The following is a 20,982-nucleotide window of genomic DNA, read 5'->3' as shown; positions in this document are numbered from 1 at the left end:
CGCACGCCTTTGGGATGTGGGAAGAAACAGGAGCACCCAGAGGAAACCCACGCAGTCACGGGGAGAACATGCAGACTCCACACACTGATAACACACAAAGTCAGGATCGAATCTTCCCCCTCTCTCCTTAAACATGTATCGCCTGGTTCTTGATTCCATTACTTTGGGCAAAAGACTCTGTACATTCCCCTCATGATTTTATACACCTCTATAAGATCACCCCTCAGCCTCCTGCGCTCCAAAGAAGAGTCCTAACCAACTCAACCTCTCCCTTTTGCTCAGGCCCTCAGGTCACAGTAGAAACATAGAAACATAGAAAATAGGTGTAGGAGTAGGCCATTCGGCCCTTCGAGCCAGCACCGCCATTCAATATGATCATGGCTGATCATCCAACTCAGTATCCCGTACCTACCTTCTCTCCATAACCCCTGATCCCTTTAGCCACAAGGGCCACATCTAACTCCCTCTTAAATATAGCCTCAACTACCTTCTGTGGCAGAGAATTCCACAGATTCACCACTCTGTGTGAAAAAAAACGTTCTCATCTCGGTCCTAAAAGACTTCCCCCTTATTCTTAAACTGTAAATAGTCACGGTGGTGCAGCAGTAGAGTTGCTGCCTTACAGCGAATGCAGCGCCGGAGTCCAGGGTTCGATCCTGACTACGGGTGCTGTCTGCAGGGAGTTTGTACGCTCTCCCTGTGACCTGCGTGGGTTTTCTCTGAGGTCTTCGGTCTCCTCCCACACTCTAAAGGCATACAGCTTTGCAGGTTAATTGGCTTGATAAATATAAAAATTGTCCCTAGTGGGTGTAGGGTGGTGTTAGTGTGCGGGGATCGCTGGTCTGCATGGGCCCTGTGGGCTGAAGGGCCTGTTTCCGCGCTGTATCTCTAAACTAAACTAAACTAAACTAAACTAAACTAAACTAAACTAAAAAAGTCCTGGCAACATCCTCGCAAAATCTCCTCTGCATTCTCTCCAGCTTAATGTCTTCCTTCCTACTGCAGGGAGACCAAAACAGAACCCATTGACTCTGGCCACTCTATTTCCCTACATCACCAAACTGAATGACCAACTTATGTGCTTGAATGGATTATTGCCTCACGCCTCCCACGATGGACCTAGAACCGCAACACTCCTGAGATACAGCCAAAAAGCAAAGTGCTGGAGGAACTCAGCGGGTCAGGCGGCGTCCACTGAGGCAATGGACCTATGTTTTTGAATATTGATTTCTCTAACTCCAAATAACCCTTGCAGCCCCTCTCTCTCCATCCCTCCCCCAACCGAGTCGTACCAGCTTCAAAGTTGTCTTGTTGAGTCTCATTGTCTGTGCTCGTTTCACCTAGGGTTCAATGTTAGCTAACAAGGGCCTGTTTCCTTTATCACGGCACGGTGGCGCAGCGGTAGAGTTACTGCCTTACAGCGAATGCAGCGCCGGAGACTCAGGTTCCATCCTGACTACGGGCGCCGTCTGTACGGAGTTTGTACGTTCTCCCCGTGACCTGCGTGGGTTTTCTCCGAGATCTTCGGTTTTCCTCCCACCCTCCAAAGACGTACAGGTATGTAGGTTAATTGGCTTGGCAAATGTTTTTTTTTAAATTGTCCCTAGTGTGTGTAGGATAGTGTTAGTGTGCGGGGATCGCTGGGCGGGCACGGACTCGGTGGGCTGAAGGGCCTGTTTCCGCGCTGTATCTCTAAATCTAAATCTAAATAAATCATCGTTACTTTTTGCATATCTTTCATTCATTTATTCTATATCTCCCTACCTCACCGTCTATGTCTCTCGATTCCCTTTGCCCTGACTCTCAGCCTGAAGAAGGGTCTCGACCCGAAACGTCACCTATTTCTTCTCTCCCGATATGCAGATGTGCAGTCTGACTCGCAGAGTTACTCCAGCATTTTTTGTGTCTATCTTTGGTTTAAACCAGCATCTGCAGTTCCTTCCTGCACAACAACGTGTTTGGGTCGGGACCCTTCTCCAGAACTGACCCGACGCAAAACGTTGCCTGCCCTTTACCTCCAAGGATGCCGCCAGACTCGTTGAGTTTAGTTTAGTTTGGAGGTACAGCGCAGAAACATGCCCTTCGGCCCACCGAGTCCGCGCCGACCAGCGAACATCCCGTACACGAACACTATCCTGCACACACACTTGGGACAATTTACAATTGTACCAAAGCCAATTAGCCTACAAACCTGGACGTCTTTGGAGTGTGGGGGGAAACCGGAGCACCCGGAAACAAAACTCACAGGGAGAACGTACAAACATCGTACAGACAACACCCGTAGACAGGATCAAACCTGGGTCTCTCGGACTGTAAGACAGAAAACTCTACCGCGGCGCTAACGTGCCGCCCTGGAGTTCCTCCAGCACTTTGTATTCCAGCATCTGTAGTTCCTCGTCTCCACTTAGAGTTGTCACTGTCACCACTGATTAAGGTCATAAAGTCATAAGTGAAAGGAGCAGAATTAAAAATATCCATTGGCCTCCAACAACTTCTGTGGCAAAGAAATTCCTCAGATTCACCACCCTCTGACTAAAGAAATTCCTCCTCATCCCCTTCCTAAGAGACCGTCCTTTAATTCTGTGACCTCTGGTCCTAGACTCTCCCACCAGTGGAAACATCCTCTCCACATCCACTCTACCCAGGCCTTTCATTATTCCGTACGTTTCAATGAGGTCTCCCCTCATCCTTCCGAAGTCCAGCGAGTACAGGCCCAGTGCCGTCAAATGCTCATCATATGTTTTGGAGAACGTGGATAGGAAACCCTTCCCAACCCGAAAGGTCATCTATGAATGTTCCCCAGAGTTGTTGTCTGACCTGCTGAGTTACTCCAGTATTTAGTGCCCATTAGTAAACAGACCCAGACCCAGAGTTTTTGTGGATAATAAAAAAACAGGGATCTTATAGAAACATATAAATTCTTAAGGGATTGGACAGGCTAGATGCAGGAAATACGTTCCTGATCTTGGGGGAGTCCAGAACCACGGGCCACAGTTTAAGAATAAGGAGTAGCCCATTTAGGACTGAGATGAGGAAAAACATCTTCACCCATAGAGTTGTGAATCTGTGGAATTCTCTGCCACAGAAGGCAGCGGAAGCCAATTCACTGGATGTTTTCAAGAGAGAGTTAGATTTAGCTCTTCGGGCTAATGGAATCAAGGGATATGGGAAGAAAGCAGGAACGGGGCACTGATTTTGGATGATCAGCCATGAACATATTGAATGGCGGGCTGGCCCAAAGGGCCGAATGGCCTACTCCTGCACCTGTTTGCTATCTTTCTATGTTTCTATGTCCCATCTACACTAGTCCCACCTGCCTGCGTTTGGCCCATATCCCCCTCACCATGTTTCTAAAGGGCTGGAGAGAGTTATGGGGGAGGGCGAGGAGAGGAGAATTAAGTTGAAAATCTTTCTCTTACCCCAGCCTATTAAGGTGAAGCCCCAAAGGTACTTCTTGTCAGAAAAAAATGTCATGAAGATGAGGCTGTGGAGATACAACCCTTCCACCAGAATCCAGTAGTAATTAGTAGCCAGGAAGTAAAGGAAAATGGTGACAGCAATCTTGCATCCAATCTGGAATACAGTGAGGAGAAATACATTAGCTCAGCACCAGGGCAAAGTTATTGCTCAAAAACATGATAGTAACCTTGCAACGTTCCGTCAGGTGAAAGTTTAGTTCACTGAACTATTATAAACAATAGACAATAGACAATAGGTGCAGGAGTAGGCCATTCGGCCCTTCGAGCCAGCACCGCCATTCAATGTGATCATGGCTGATCATTCTCAATCAGTACCCCGTTCCTGCCTTCTCCCCATACCCCCTGACTCCGCTATCCTTAAGAGCTCTATCTAGCTCTCTCTTGAATGCATTCAGAGAATTGGCCTCCACTGCCTTCTGAGGCAGAGAATTCCACAGATTCACAACTCTCTGACTGAAAAAGTTTTTCCTCATCTCAGTTCTAAATGGCCTACCCCTTATTCTTAAACTGTGGCCCCTTGTTCTGGACTCCCCCAACATTGGGAACATGTTTCCTGCCTCTAACGTGTCCAACCCCTTAATAATCTTATATGTTTAGTTCAGTTTAGTTTAGTGTAGTGTAGTGTAGTGTAGTGTAATGTAGTGTAGTGTAGTGTAGTGTAGTGTAGTGTAGTGTAGTGTAGTGTAGTGTAGTTTAGTTTATGTAGTGTAGTGTAGTGTAGTGTAGTGTAGTGTAGTGTAGTGTAGTGTAGTGTAGTGTAGTGTAGTTTAGTTTATGTAGTGTAGTGTAGTGTAGTGTAGTGTAGTGTAGTGTAGTGTAGTATAGTATAGTGTGGTTTAGTGTAGTGTAGTGTAGTGTAGTGTAGTGTATCATATCATATCATATCATATATATACAGCCGGAAACAGGCCTTTTCGGCCCTCCAAGTCCGTGCCGCCCAGTGATCCCCGTACATTAACACTATCCTACACCCACTAGGGACAATTTTTACATTTACCCAGCCAATTAACCTACATACCTGTACGTCTTTGGAGTGTGGGAGGAAACCGAAGATCTCGGAGAAAACCCACGCAGGTCACGGGGAGAACGTACAAACTCCTTACAGTGCAGCACCCGTAGTCAGGATCGAACCTGAGTCTCCGGCGCTGCATTCGCTGTAAAGCAGCAACTCTACCGCTGCGCTACCGTGCAGTGTAGTGTAATGTAGTGTAGTGTAGTGTAGTGTAGTGTAGTGTAGTGTAGTGTAGTGTAGTATAGTGTGGTGTAGTGTAGTGTAGTGTAGTGTAGTGTAGTGTAGTGTAGTGTAGTGTAGTGTAGTGTAGTGTAGTGTAGTGTAGTGTAGTGTAGTGTAGTGTAGTGTAGTGTAGTGTAGTGTAGTGTAGTGTAGTGTAGTGTAGTGTAGTGCAGTGTAGTGTAGTATAGTGTGGTTTAGTGTAGTGTGGTGTAGTGTCGTGTAGTGTAGTGAAGTGTAGTGTAGTGTAGTGTAGTGTAGTGTAGTGTAGTGTAGTGTAGTGTAGTGTAGTGTAGTGTAGTGCAGTGCAGTGTAGTGTAGTGTAGTGCAGTGTAGTGTAGTATAGTGTGGTGTAGTGTAGTGTAGTGTAGTGTAGTGTAGTGTAGTGTAGTGTAGTGTAGTGTAGTGTAGTGTAGTGTAGTGTAGTGTAGTGTAGTGTAGTGTAGTGTGGTGTAGTGTAGTGTAGTGTGGTTTAGTGTAGTGTAGTGTAGTGTAGTGTAGTGTAGTGTAGTGTAGTGTAGTGTAGTGTAGTGTAGTGTAGTGTAGTGTAGTGTAGTATAGTGTGGTGTAGTGTAGTGTAGTGTAGTTTAGTTTAGTTTAGTTAAGTTTAGTGTAGTTTAATTGAGTTTCGTTTAGTTTAGTTTAGTTTAGTTTAGAGATACAGCGAGGAAACAGGTCCCTCGGCCCAACGGGTCCACGCCGACCAGCGATCACCCTGAACATCAGCAGTATCCTACACACACCCGGGACAATCTACAATTTTACTCAAGCCAATTAACCTACAAACCCGCACGACTTTGCAGTGTGGAAGGAAACCAGAGCACCCGGAGAAAACCCACGCAGGTCACGGGGATAACGTACACACTCCGTACAGGCAGCGCCCGTAGTCGGGATGGAACCCGGGTCTCTGGCGCTGTGAGGCAGCAACTCTACCGCTGCGCCACCGTGTCACCTCAGTTAGGAATAAATACATCCTCAATTAGACAGGTACGTGCACTATTCTCCTCAATTCTCAACCAAACCTCCCGCCTCTAATCGTACAGAAGTGCCAACGCTGTTGCCCGTTCTAGGCAGCCACTAGACTCTCAATCTACACTTCACGCTGCCTCAGAAAAGCAGCCAACCAAATTACACTTGTCCCACCCCGGTTATTCCCTCTCCCCGCTCCCTTCAGGCAGAAGGTACAGAAGCTTGAAAGCGCGCACCACCAGACTCAGAAACAGCTTCCTCCCCTCTGTTATCAGGCTTCTGAACGGCCCTTCCATAAGCTAGGGTACTGTCCGATTCACCTCTACCCCATTGCGGACATTGGACTTTGTCTGTGGAACTGGTGCGCTACAATGCTGAGAACTATATTCTGCACTCTGTATCTTCCCCTTTGCTCGACCTGTTGTAATTGAGTTGGGCTTGATTGTATTTATGTATGGAATTATGTGATCAGAGGAGACAGCATGCAAAACAAAGCTTTTGACTGTACCTTGGTACACGTGACAATAATAAAGCCAGACCATCAATACTTTGAAATTATTTTGATGGAGATTTAAAGAACCTTGTTCAGGCCACATTTGGAGTGTTGCGTGCAGTTCTGGTCGCCCCTTTGCACGATGGGTGTGGGGGCTTTGGGGAGGTTCACCAGATCGCTGCCTGGATGAGGGGGTAATAGACAATAGACAATAGGTGCAGGTGGAGGCCATTCGGCCCTTCGAGCCAGCACCGCCATTCAATGTGATCATGGCTAATCATTCTCAATCAGTACCCCGTTCCTGCCTTCTCCCCGTACCCCCTGACTCCACTATCCTTAAGAGCTCTATCTAGCTCTCTCTTGAATGCATTCAGAGAATTGGCCTCCACTGCCTTCTGAGGCAGAGAATTCCACAGATTCACAACTCTCTGACTGAAAAAGTTTTTCCTCATCTCAGTTCTAAATGGCCTACCCCTTATTCTTAAACTGTGGCCCCTTGTTCTGGACTCCCCCAACATTGGAAACATGTTTCCTGCCTCTAACGTGTCCAATCCCTTAATAATCTTATACGTTTCGATAAGATCCCCTCTCATCCTTCTAAATTCCAGTGTATACAAGCCTAGTCGCTCCAGTCTTTCAACATATGATAGTCCCGCCATTCCGGGAATTAACCTAGTAAACCTACGCTGCACGGTATTAGTTACAGGGAGAGGCTGGATGGACTTGGATTGCTTTCACTGGAACGCCGGAGATTGCGAGGAGACCTGTCGAGATATATAAAATTCAGAGAGGCATACTGTGGATAGGGTAGACAGTCTGAACCATTCTCCCAGTTTGCTAAAGGTAATTAAAGGATATAAGGTAAGGGGGCAACACTTAAAGGGGATGTGCGAGGCAATTGTTTTTACACAGAGGGTGGTGGGTGCCTGGAACGCACTGCCAGGGGTGGTGGTGGAGGCAGATACGATAGTGGCGTCTATAAGTATTTTGGATAGGCGCACAGATATGCAGGGAATGGAGGGATATGGATCATGTGCAGGCAGATAAGAGTTGGTCTTGCAATTATGTTCGGCACGGGCACTGTGGGCCGAAGGGCCTGTTCCTGTACTGTACTGTTTTATCTTCAAAGGTAGACACAAAAAGCTGGAGTAACTCAGCGGGACAGGCAGCATCTCTGGGGAGAAGGAATGGGTGACGTTTCGGATCGAGACTCTTCTTCTATGCCCTACGACCGGTTAGCAGTGGAGGACCAAGGGTCAAACACGGAAGTTTAAAATGCGAGATTCCCTTCTCTAACGCTGCTGGCAGTCTGACAACCTTGTGGTTTAATACTGCCAGTAGCTGCATGGTTTAGCTTTTAAAAATGGAATTTAAATTCGCCATCTGTCGCGTTACGCTCTCTAAGCATGTTGACATCTTAAATTGATGACCTCAATTCACTGACCCCCTTCAAGGATTTATCCTGGTCTAAATATTTAATAATTTGAGGGAAGATTCTGTCAGCATAGTTCCGTGCTTCCAGCATAGAGATTCAGTGTGGAAACAGGCCCTTTGGCCCACCGAGTTCGTGCCGACCAGCGATCGATCACCTGTACCACTAGTTCTATCCTACAAACTAGAGACAATTAACCTACAAATCCTGCATGTCTTTGGAGTGTGGGAGGAAACCGGAGCACCCGGAGAAAACCCACGCGGTCACAGGGAGAATATACAAACTCCATACAGACAGCACCTGTAGTCTAGGATTGAACCCGGGTCTCGTGTTCTGTAAGACAGCAGCACTACCCGCTGCGCCACTCTGCCCCCCTAGTTGTGGAAGTGAATCCATTGCTACTTCAAATTCCTCCTTCCACAATATAGGGGGCGCCACAGTAGCACAGCGCCAGAGACCCAGGTTCGATCCTGACCTCGGGACCTGTCCCTTGGGACCTGTCCCTAGTCTGTGTGTGTGGAGTTTGCATGTTCTCCCCGTGACCACGTGGGTTTTCTCCGGGTGCTCCAGTTCTCCTCCCACATCCCAAAGACGTGCGGGTTTGTAGGTTGACCGGCCCTCTGTAAATTGCTCCTAATGTGTAGGGAGTGGAAGAGAAAGAGTGATAACATAGAACTAGTGCGAACGGGTGATCAATGTTCAGCCTGGACTCGGTGGGCCGAAGGGCCTGTTTCCATGTTGTACCTCTAAACTAAACTAAACATCAAGGAATTATATTGTGGTCTACTACTTGCCGAGGCAGCGTGAGGTGTAAATGGAGTCAATGGAAGGGAGGTCGGTTTGTGTGATGGTCTGGGTTGCGTCCACAACTCTGCAATTTCTTGCGGTCTTGGAGCTGTTCCCAAACGAAGCATCAAGTCCACTCCACCATTCAATCATGGCTGATCTACCTCTCCCTCCTAACCCCACTCTCCTGCCTTCTGCCCGTAACCCTTGACACCCGAGGCTGGCGGGACTGTCATATATTGAAAGAATGGAGCGACTGGGCTTGTATACACTGAGATTTAGAAGGATGAGGCATATAAGATTATTAAGTGATTATTAAGGGGTTGGACATGTTAGAGGCAGGGAACATGTTCCCAATGTTGGGGGAGTCCAGATCCAGGGGCCACAGTTTAAGAATAAGGGGTAGGCCATTTAGAACGGAGATGAGGAAAAACCTTTTCACCCAGAGAGTTGTGAATCTCTCAATTCCAACTCCTAGTTGTGAGAATTGGAATTTGTTGCCTCAGAAGGCAGTGGAGGTCAATTCTCTGGATGCTTTCAAGAGAGATTTTAGATAGAGCTCTTAAAGGTAGAGGAGTCAGGGGATATGGGGAGAGGGCAGGAACAGGGTAGGTTAATTGGCTTGGTAAATGTAAAAATTTCCCAAAATGGAACAATGAAATTAGTACGGGTGGCAGAGGTTATGGGGAGAAGGCAGGAGAATGGGGTTAGGAGGGAGAGATAGATCAGCCATGATTGAATGGTGGAGCAGATTTGTTGGGGTACTGACTGTGGATATTCAGCCATGATCACAGTGAATGGCGGTGCTGGCTCGACGGGCCGAATGGCCTCCTCCTGCACCTATTGTCTGTTGTCTATTGCGTAGGTGGTTGGAATTTAAGAAGTTCCTTGCGTAAAGGTCGACACTTACATACTGCGACTTGTCCTGAGATGGAGGGTCGGTGATCAGGTTCTCCCAGTAACCTCCTTCCAGGTCTAAGAGAGTCGTCTCTGAGTACAAGACTGCGTCCTTCACAAAGATGCTGATGGCTCGGAGCATGAAGGACACAAAGAGGTGGATGTGGATGTAGTTCCTGGTGCAGTGGAGCCGTCTACAGTAGAACACATACACACAAACAAGGTCAGGGGCGGTCACGGCGGGGGCGCAGCGATAGAGTTGCTGCCTTACAGCGTTTGCAGCGCCAGAGACCCGGGTTTGATCCCGACTACGGGTGCTGTCCATGCGGAGTTTGTACGTTCTCCCCGTGACCTGCGTGGGTTTTCTCCGAGATGTTTGGTTTCCTCCCAAACACAGGTTTGCAGATGAATTGGCTGGGTAAATGTAAATTGTATGGGGAGAACGGGGTACTGATTGAGAATGATCAGCCATGATCACATTGAATGGCGGTGCTGGCTCGAAGGGTCGAATGGCCTCCCCCTGCACCTATTGTCTATTGTCTATTGTCCCCAGTGTGTGTAGGCTAGTGGCCCGAGGGACTAATTTCCACACTGCATCTCTAAACTAAACTAAACTAATATATATTTCCAAAGAAGAGTTCTGTATACAATGTTACCCGGCTTCACGTGTTTGAATATTTGCACACAGATGTCTATCTTAAATGCCAAGTGTAACTATAATTACTGTTCCTGTGCAGTACAGTTCTCTGTCCTATGATTTGATTTCCGTTAAGTTTGGTTTAGTTTCGAGATACAACGTGGAAACAGGCCCTTCGGCCCACCAAGTCCGCGCCGATCAGAGATCGTCCCCGTACACTCACACTACCTTACACACACTCGGGACGATGTACGATTTTACCGAAGAAAATTCGCCTGCAAACCTGTACGTCTTTGGAATGTGGGAGGAAACCGGAGCTCACGGATAAAACCCACACAGTCACAGGGAGAAACTGTACGCGCAAACTCCACACAGACAACACCCGTGGTCGGGATCAAACCGGGGTCTCTGGCGCTGTGAGGCATCAGCTCACCTGGTGCACTGGGATGTGTATGAAAATAACTGCAGATGCTGGTACAAATCAAAGGTATTTATTCACAAAATGCTGGAGTAACTCAGCAGATCAGGCAGCATCTCGGGAGAGAAGGAATGGGTGATGTTTCGGGTTGAGACCCTTCTTCAGACTGATGTCAGGGGGGCGGGACAAAGGAAGGATATAGGTGGAGACAGGAAGATAGAGGGAGAACTGGGAAGGAGGAGGGGAAGAGAGGGACAGAGTAACTATCTAAATTTGGAGAAGTCAATGTTCATACCGCTGGGCTGCAAGTTGCCCAGGCGAAATATGAGGTGCTGTTCCTCCAATTTCCGGTGGGCCTCACTATGGCACTGGAGGAGGCCCATGACAGAAAGGTCAGACTGGGAGTGGGAGGGGGAGTTGGGATAGTGTCTTCTGGGGAGATGTGACTCCCGTGTCCACCAATCCTCCCCATGCACCGTTATGTATGGTCGGTAAGTTGGATTGTAGAAGACTAATGACATTTGTGGCGCCATGTAGAATTCTTTACCTGAAATAGCCCAGTATAATGAGGGCCACAGTGAGTGAACCAAATGAGATGGAGTACCCCACTGTGTATATGAGGTACAAGCGGTCAAAAATATCCTGTAAGAAAAGAAAGAAATGTCACAGACTGCTTGTAGAGATACAGCGCGGAAACAGGCCCTTCGGCCCACCGGGTCCGCGCCGACCAGAAATCCACGCACATTAACACTATCCTACACCCACTCGGGACAATTTTTACATTTGCCCAGCCAATTTACCTACAAACCTGCACGTCTTTGGAGTGTGGGAGGAAACCGAAGATCTCGGAGAAAACCCACGCAGGTCACGGGGAGAACGTACAAACTCCGTACAGACGGCGCCCGTAGTCGGGATCGAACCCGGGTCTCCGGCGCTGCATTCGCTGTAAGGCAGCAACTCTACCACTGCGTCACCACGACCACCCTGTCAACATTATCCCGAAGACACAATCGAACAAAGGACTACAGCACAAAGGAACAGGGTGAATGGCTGAAGAATAAAGGAGAGGCCATTTTGGACTGAGATGAGGAAAAACTTTTTCACCCCGAGAGTTGTGAATCTGTTGAGGAATTCTCTGCCACAGAAGGCAGTGGAGGCCAATTCACTGGGTGTATTCAAGAGAGAATTCTGACGGCAAACGGAATCAAGGTATATGGGGAAAAAGCAGGAACGGGGTACTGATTTTGGATGATTAGCCATGATCATATTGAATGGCGGTGCTGGCTCGAAGGGCCGAATGATCTATTCCTGCACCTATTTTCTATGTTTCTATGACAGATCATGCTGTTTAAGGAATGAGGGTGGCAGGAATAAAGGTTGTGCGGGACATCTGAGAGAAGTATATAAAATGATGAGTGTCGAATATAGGGTAGACAGTCAGGAAAGCCACAAAATGCTGGAATAACTCAGCGGGACAGGTGGCATCTCCGGAGAAGGAATGGGCGACGTTTCAGGTCGGGACTGAAGGGCAAAAGGTCATAGGTGATAGGAGTACAACTAGGCCATTCGGCCCATCAAGTCTACTCCGCCATTCAATCATGGCTGATCTATCTCTCCCTTCTAACCACATTCTCCAGCCTTCTACCTATAACCTCTGTCACCCGCACTAATCAAGAATCTTTCTATCTCTGCCTTAAAAATATCCACTGACGGTCTCCACAGCCTTCAGTGGCAAAGAATTCCCCAGATTCCCCACCTTTTGAGTTACTCCAGCATTTTGTGTCTATCTTCGGTGTAAACCAGCATCTGCAGTTCCTTCTTAGACAGTCAGGACCTATTTCCCAGGATGGTTGGGTCCTGGAAAGATATTTGCAGGTTGGCGCAGACTAGGTGGGCCAAAGGGCCTGTTTCCGCGCTGTATCTCTAAACTAAACTAAACTAAATCTGATGGAAGTACATTAAAGTTTGAAAGACATAGAGAGGGTAGGTAGACCTGCATGGGTTTTCTCCAAGCTCTTCGGTTTCCTTCCACACTCCAAAGACATGGAGGTTTGTGGTTTAATTGGCTTTGGTATAAATGTAAATAGTCCCTAGTGTGTGTATGATAGTGTTAGTGTGCGGGGATCGCTGGTGGGTGCGGGCTCGGTGGGCCGAAGGGCCTGTTTCGGCACTGTATCTCTAAACTAAAAAACAACATTAAAGTCATCAGGACACGAGGGCCTGAGCTGTAGGGAGAGGTTGGGCAGGCTAGGACTTTATTCCTTGGAGTGCGGGAAGATGAGGGGTGATCTTATAGAGTAATAGAAAGGTGAATGTACAGAGCCCTTTTTCCCAGGGTAGGGGAATCATGAACCAGAAGACATCGGTTTAAGATGAGAGGGGAAAGATTTAATAGAAACCTAAGGGACAACCTTTTCACACAGAGGGTGGTGGGTGGATGGAATGAGATGCACACTACACTTTTATTTATATATATATCTTATATTCTTACAAAATGCTGGAGTAACTCAGCAGGTCAGGCAGCATCTCAGGAGAGAAGGGATGGGTGACGTTTCAGGTCGAGACCCTTCTTCAGACTGAATAAATACCTTCGATTTGTATCAGCATCTGCAGTTATTTTCTTATATATATATATATATATACATTACATATATATGTATACATTGAACATTTTTGTCGTTTATTATATTGTTTACAGATTACTGTGTTTACATATCTGTGTAGGAAGGAACTGCAGATGCTGATTTACACCAAAGATAGACACAAAGTGCTGGAGTAACTCAGCGGGACAGGCAGCATCTCTGGAGAGAAGGAATGGGTGACGTTTCGGGTCGAGACCTCTCTGCAGTTTACATGTCTGTTGTGCTGCTGCAAGTAAGAATTTTGTTGTTCCATTTTGGGAAACATGACAATAATAAGGACTCATCCTGTGTTGGTCTGTTCGATGTTCTATGTTCTATGTTCCATGTTCCATATTCCATGTACCAGATCTGATACCACATGTGCACCATGTACCATATTTGGGCACCATATTTGAGGAAGGATGTGCTGGCTCTGGAGAGGGTCCAGAGGAGGGTTACGAGAATGATCCCAGGAATGTGTAGGTTAACCTATGATGAGCGTTTGTCGGCACTGGGCCTGTACTCGCTGGAGTTTAGAAGGATGAGGGGGGACTTCATTGAAACTTACCGAATAGTTAAAGGCCTGGATAGAGTGGATGTGGAGAGGATGTTTCCACTGGTGGGAGAGTCTAGGACCAGAGGCCACAGCCTCAGAATTAAAGGACGTTCATTTGGGAAGGAGATGGTGTGGAATTTCTTCAGTCAGAGGGTGGTGAAACTGTAGAATTCATTGCCACAGAAGGCTGTGGAGGTCTGCTTTGATCTGTCTTTTTCGCACCTTACCCTTCCATATCCCAGGACTCCCTTTTCCCTGACTCTCGGTCTGAAGAATGGTCGACGCAAAACATCACCCGTTCCTTCTCTCCAGAGATGCTGCCTTTCCCGTTGAGTTAGGACGGAGATGGGGAAGAATTTCTCAAGTCAGAGGATGGTGAATCTGTGGATTTTTTTCGCCACAAACGGCTGTGGAGCCCAAGTCAATTCTTGATTAGTGCGGGTGTCAGAGGTTATGGGGAGAAGGCAGGAGAATGGGGTTCGGAGGGAGAGATAGATCAGCCATGATTTAATGGTGGAGCAGATTTGATGGGTACTGATTGAGAATGATCAGCCATGATCACATTGAATGGCAGTGGGGCTCGAAGGGCCGAATGGCCTCCTCCTGCACCTATTGTCCACAAATGGCCTAATTCTGCTTTTATCACTTATGACCTTAAGACTTGCTATGTTCTATAATTCCATGTTCCATGTGCTATGTACTATGTTATATGTTCTGCATTCTATGTTCCATGTTCTATGCCCCAAGGACTATGTTCTATGTTCCATGTTCTATGTTACAATAAGTGCGTCTCACTGACCTTTTCTGTGCTGTGATTCATGTGTACCAGGTGGCCGGAGCACTCTGTGTAGTTGGCCCAGGTCCGGTTGTTGGTGGCCGCGAGTTCCCAGCTCCCATCCACGTTACACTGGCGGTAGGCATGGCCTGGAAGCGACACAAAGTCAGTCAATGAGAGGGCGGCACGGTGGCGAAGTGGGCAGAGTTGCTGCCTCACAGTGTGGAAGCTGCTGTATTTCAAAGGTTAAGGTAGCTGTACAGCACAACAACCTTTAGGTATTAAAGGGTCTCAATCCAAGACGTCACCCATTCCTTCTCTCCAGAGATGCTGCCTGTCCCGCTGAGTTACTCCAGCTTTATGTGTCTATCGACCTTTAGGTATTCATTCACAAAATGCTGGAGTAACTCAGCAGGTCAGGCAGCATCTCAGGAAAGAAGGAATGGGTGACGTTTCGGTCGAGACCCTTCTTCAGACTGATCTGTCTGATTCAGTCTGAAGAAGGGTCTCGACCCGAAACGTCACCCATTCCTTCTCTCCCGAGATGCTGCCTGACCTGCTAAGTTACGCCAGCATTTTGTGAATAATTACCTTCAATTTGTACCAGCATCTGCAGTTACTTCCCTACACTTTAGGTATTCATTGACACACATCGATGTTCCTGGCCAATTCACTGGATGTTTTCAAGAGAGAGTTTGATTTTGCTCTTAGGAATAATGGAATCAAGGGATATGGGGAAAAAGCAGGAACGGGGTACTGATTTTGGATAACCAGCCATGATCATATTGAATGGCAATGCTGGCTCGAAGGGCCGAATGGCCTACTCCTGCACCTATTTTCTATGTTTCCTGATAGGTATTCATTGACACGCCCCAACTGTTTGGGATGGGTATTCCTTGTATTCCGTGACACACCACAAGGTTATTTATATCGAAAATTAAATAAAGGATTAACTAGCAAGTAGTTTTAGTTGTATTAGGGTTGTTGGATTTGTATTAGTGTTTTGAATACTTATTGAACACTTATTGAATACTTATTGAACAGAATCAACTTCAAGCTCCTCCTATTCACGTATAAAGCCCTAAATGGACATTCCCCCCCCCCCCCCTACATCAAAAATCTTCTAACCCCCCTCTCTAACTCCAGGTCCCTCAGGTCGGCCGACTTGGGGCTACTCATTATCCCGCGGTCTAGGCTTAAGCTCAGGGGTGACAGCGCTTTTACGGTTGCAGCTCCTAGACTGTGGAACAGCATCCCTCTCCCCATCAGAACTGCCCCCTCCATCGACTCCTTTAAGTCCAGGCTCAAAACCTATTTCTACTCCCTAGCGTTTGAGGCTCATTGAGGAGGCGCTGTGAACTGTTTGTGTGCTACTGTATGTTTCATTTCTTTTTTCCTTAGTACCTAATCAGATGTACAGCACTTTGGTCAACGTGGGTTGTTTTTAAATGTGCTATACAAATAAAATTGACTTGACTTGACAATAGACAATAGACAAAGACAATAGGTGCAGGAGGAGGCCATTCGGCCCTTCGAGCCAGCACCGCCATTCAATGTGATCATGGCTGATCATTCTCAATCAGTACCCCGTTCCTGCCTTCTCCCCATACCCCCTGACTCCGCTGTCCTTAAGAGCTCTATCTAGCTTATTGTAATTGTTGATAAGAAATTAGAAATTGTGCACAATCTCAAGGGTCAAAATCAGTCTAAAAGTGTCACGGTTCCGAGTACAATTTCAGGGTAGTACGTCATTTGGGCCTGTGCTGCACCCCTTGCGTGTTTGGAAATCCAATGCAAGTTGAACGGCAACGACAACAACGCCAGAGACCCGGGTTCCATCCTGACTACGGTTGCTGTCTGTACGTTCTCCCCGTGACCTGCGTGGGTTTTCTCCGGGTGCTCCGGTTTCCTCCCACACTCCAAAGAGGTGCAGGTTTGGAGGTTTTCATTGGCTTCTGTAAAGTGTAAATTGTCCTTAGTGTGTGTAGGGATAGACCCGGCGTACGGGATGGGCCGAAGGGCCTTTTTCCACACCGTGTCTCCAAAAACTAAAACTAATTAGAGCCAAAAGCAGCCTCCTCCTTCATCCATTCCACCATTGTCGACTCTCTGGTGAAAATTCACGAAAAGGTGCCAGAAGCTGCAGACGCTGGAATCTGCCACATGAAAATCACAAAAGTGCTGGAGGAACTCAGATGCTGGAGGCAGCATCTATAGTTTGGTTTGGTTTGGTTTGGAGTTACAGCACGGAAACAGGCCCTTCAGCCCACCGAGTTCGGGCGGCACGGTGGCGCAGCGGTAGAGTTGCTGCCTTACAGCGAATGCAGCCCCGGAGACTCAGGTTCGATCCTGACTACGGGCGCTGTCTGTACGGAGTTTGTACGTTCTCCCCGTGACCTGTGTGGGTTTTCTCCGAGATCTTCGGTTTCCTCCCACAACTCCAAAGACATACAGGTATGTAAGTTAATTGGCAGGGCAAATGTAAAAATTGTCCCTAGTGGGTGTAGGATAGTGTTAATATGCGGGGATCGCTGGGCGGCGCGGACCCGGTGGGCCGAAGGGCCTGTTTCCGCGCTGTATCTCTAAATCTAAAAATCTAAAATCCGTGCCGAATAGCGATCCCCGCACACTAACACTATCCTGCACACGCGAGACACAATTTTCCAATGATACCAAGCCAATTGACCTACAAAACTGTACGTAAATATTATTTATTTAAATGTGACTTGAATACTGCGGTCGGTAAGAGTGCGTGAACAAGGAAACTTGTAGATCTTACCTTCGTGGTTGAAGTCGTAAATATAATCTGGGCACTGCATGGAAACCAATTTGCCCGGCGTCCCTTCTGGCCAACAGAGGATACTGTCCCACTGGGACACACAATATCGTTCTGTGGATCACAGGACACACACGGAATAGAGCGGTGAATGAAGGACATAGTGTTCAGTTGAATCAGGAATATCAGGATGAATAGACACAAAATGCTGGACTGACTCAGCGGGACAGGCAGCATCACTGGTCAGAAGGAAATGGTGACGTTTCGGGTCGAGACCCTTCTTCAGACTGAGTCAGGGGAGGGGGAAATACAGAGACAAGGACGTGTGAGGTGTGAAAACGAGACAGAGGGGATGGAGATCAAGGAAAATGGAGAATAGAGCATTGTTAGCTGGGAGAAGATGACAACAAAGCAAACTGAGATAGAAATGTATCTCCGCTTGGTTTGGGAACAGCTCCATTTCTAGACCACTAGAAATTGCAGAGAGTTGTGGACGCAGCCCAGACCATCACACAAACCAACCTCCCTTCCATTGACTCCATTTACACCTCACGCTGCCTCGGCAAGGCCAGCAGCACAATCAAGGACCAGTCACACCCTGGCCACTCCCTCTTCTCCCCTCTCCCATCGGGTAAAAGTTGTAGAAGTGTGAAAACGCACACCTCCAGATTCAGGGACAGTTTCTTCCCAGCTGTTATCAGGCAACTGAATCATCCTACCACATCCAGAGAGCAGTGCTGAACTACTATCTACCTCTTTGGTGACCCTCGGACTATCCTTGATCGGACTTTTCTGGCTTTACCTTGCACAAAACGTTATTCCCTTATCAATACAGTGCAAATGGCTCGATTGTAATCCTGTTTTGTCTTTCTTTAGCACCACAGTCAGTTTTTCACTGTACCTCGGTACACGTAAACTAAACTAAACTGGACAATAAACTAAACTGAACTGAAAATTGTTAGTGCAGGCTGTGATAATATGTGTAACAGAAGATAACATTTCATCCCAGCCTATGTTGGGGCATTAACTCGAGAACGTTAGAGATTACGGGCGGCACAGTGGCACAGCAATAGAGTTGCTGCCTCACAGCGCCAGGTATCCAGGTTCGATCCTGAGTACAATAGACAATAGACAATAGACAATAGGTGCAGGAGGAGGCCATTCGGCCCTTTTCGAGCCAGCACCGCCATTCAATGTGATCGTGGCTGATCATTCTCAATCAGTACCCCGTTCCTGCCTTCTCCCCATACCCCCTGACTCCGCTATCCTTAAGAGCTCTATCCAGCTCTCTCTTGAATGCATTCAGAGAATTGGCCTCCACTGCCTTCTGAGGCAGAGAATTCCACAGATTCACAACTCTCTGACTGAAAAAAGTTTTTCCTCATCTCAGTTCTAAATGGCCTACCCCTTATTCTTAAACTGTGGCCCCTTGTTCTGGACTCCCCCAACATTGGGAACATGTTTCCTGCCTCTAACGTGTCCAACCCCTTAATAATCTTATACGTTTCGATAAGATCTCCTCTCATCCTTCTAAATTCCAGTGTATACAAGCCTAGTCGCTCCAGCCTTTCAACATATGACTGTCCCGCCATTCCAGGAATTAACAGTACAGGTGCTGTCTGTACGGAGTTTGAACGTTCTCCCCGTGACTGTATGGATTTTCTCCGGGTGCTCCTGTTTCCTCCCACACTACAAAGATGTGCAGGCATGTAGGTTAATTGGCTTCAGTAAATTGTTCCTAATGTGTACGATAGATCTAGAGATTGACAGATTCTTAATTCTTTCGTCAGAGGATGGTGAATCCATGGAATTCATTGCCACAGATGGCTGTGGAGGCCAAATCAATGGATATTTTTAAGGTGGAGATTAGCATGGGTGTCAGGGGTTATGGGGAGATGGTAGGAGAATTGGATTAGGAGGGAGAGATGGATCAGCCATGATTGAATGGCGGAGTAGACTTGATGGGCCGAATGGCCTAATTCTGCTCCTGTCACTTATGACCTTATGAACTTGGTGGGTGACCGTTGGTCGGACGGATTCGGTGGGTCAAAGGGCCTGTTTCCACATTGTATCACTAAACTAAACTAAACTTTAATATTAAACTAAACTAAACATTAGTTTGAATTATGCTGCTGGCCTTGTTGAGGCAGCGTGAGGTGTAAATGGAGTCAATGGAAGGGAGGTTGGTTTGTGTGATGGTCTGGGCTGCGTCCACAACTCTATAATTTCTCGCAATCTTGGATGGAGCTGTTCCCAAACCAAACTGTTGAAAAAATACTTTCTGCAGCGCGTCTGTAGAAGTTGGTGAGAGTTGTTGGGAACATGCCGAACCTCCTACCCTTTCTAAGGAGGCAGAGTAGTTGGTGTGCTTTCTCGCCCACTGAGATGGTCTAGCCTCAGTTTAAAAACAAACCGAAACTCATGGGCCAGGCAGTATCTCTGGAGAACATGGATAGGTGATGTTTCGGGTCATAACCCTTCATCCAGAGATGCTGCCTGACCCGCTGAGTTATTCCAGCACTCAGTGCCCTATGTTTTTCCCCCAGCATGTTGTGGTTTGCTCAAGATCCCAGTATCTGCAGTTTCTTGTGTCTCCATTCGGTAAATAAATCATCCTAAATAAAATCATCAGACAGCATCTCAGGAGAGAAGGAATGGGTGACGTTTCGGGTCGAGACCCTTCTTCAGACTTCTCCTTCTGAAGAAGGGTCTCGACCCGAAACGTCACCCATTCCTTCTCTCCTGAGATGCTGCCTGACCCGCTGAGTTACTCCAGCATTTTGTGAAATAAATACCTTCGATTTGTACCAGCATCTGCAGTTATTTTCTTACACTAAATAAAATTGTGTTCATTTTAGAGCAACATATGAGAACGTTTGTCAAGCTGGAAAGGGCACAGAGAAGATTTACGAGGATGTTGCCAGGGCTTGTAGGCCTGAGCTATAGGGAGAGGTTGAGCAGGCTCAACCTATAGCTCAGGCCTACAAGCCCTGGCAACATCCTCGTAAATCTTCTCTGTGCCCTTTCCAGCTTGACAAACTTTTTCATATGTTGAGTAGACTGGGACTCTATTCCTTGGAGCGCAGGAGGATGCGAGGTGATCTTTTGTTGGTGCCCAAAATCATGAGAGGAATAGATCGGGTAGATGCACAGAGTCAATTGCCCAGAATAGGGGAATCGAGAACCAGAGGACCAAGGTTTAAGGTGAGGGGGGGAAACATTTGATAGGAGCTTGTGGGGTCATTTTTTTTACACAAAGAGTGGTTGGGTGTATGGAACGAGCTGCCAGAGGAGATGGTTGTGGCGGGGACTATCGGAACATTTAAGAAACATTTAGACAGGTACACGGAGAGGACAGGTTTGGAGGGATATGGGTCAAACGCAGGTAGATGGGACGAGTGTAGATGGGGCATGTTGGTCGGGGTGGGCAAGTTGGGCCGATGGGCCTAATTCAACACTGTATGTCTCTATGACTTGAAAACAAAACAAAAGACAGCATTTTGCAAGCCAGTCTTCAATAATCAAATATGTGAAATATTTAGTTTAGTTTAGAGATACAGCGCTGAAACAGGCCCTTCGGCCCACCGAGTCCGCACCGACCGGCGATCCCCGCACACTAACACGATCCTACACACTCTAGGGACAATTTACATTTATACCAAGCCAATTAACCTACAACCCAGTACGTCTTTGGAGTGTGAGAGGAAGCTGAAGATCTTGGAGAAAGCCCACGCGGTCTCGGGGAGAACGTACAAACTCTGTACAGACAGCACCCGTAGTCAGGATCGAACCTGGGTCTCTGGCGCTGTTCTCGGTGTAAAACAGCAACTCTACCGCTGCGCCACCGTGCGGCACTTTATCTTTGCAAGATGAACAAGTCTGATGGTGATGTTAATGCCACCTGCTGCAGAC

The 20,982-nt window shown here is 47.3% G+C and overlaps 1 protein-coding gene across 2 annotated transcripts in view; it reads right to left on the bottom strand.

The window, feature by feature from the left end:
* The window catches only part of LOC144593056 (parathyroid hormone/parathyroid hormone-related peptide receptor-like), a 98,067-nt gene that overhangs the window by 17,956 nt on the left and 59,129 nt on the right, over positions 1-20,982 (bottom strand). Inside the window, exons 3-7 of one of the 2 annotated variants that reach the window (XM_078398477.1) lie at positions 17,074-17,184; positions 14,319-14,443; positions 10,890-10,984; positions 9,301-9,481; positions 3,420-3,573 (exon numbers count right to left, since the gene is read on the bottom strand). In XM_078398477.1, the coding sequence (XP_078254603.1) occupies positions 3,420-3,573; positions 9,301-9,481; positions 10,890-10,984; positions 14,319-14,443; positions 17,074-17,184 (666 nt within the window). The remainder of the gene's footprint in view (positions 1-3,419; positions 3,574-9,300; positions 9,482-10,889; positions 10,985-14,318; positions 14,444-17,073; positions 17,185-20,982) is intronic. The other variant, XM_078398478.1, reaches the window with a different exon arrangement.

The sequence above is a fragment of the Rhinoraja longicauda genome, chromosome 4 (genome assembly GCF_053455715.1).
Source record: "Rhinoraja longicauda isolate Sanriku21f chromosome 4, sRhiLon1.1, whole genome shotgun sequence".
Taxonomy (NCBI): Eukaryota; Metazoa; Chordata; class Chondrichthyes; order Rajiformes; family Arhynchobatidae; genus Rhinoraja; species Rhinoraja longicauda.
This window is presented reverse-complemented; position numbering and strand designations above follow the sequence as displayed.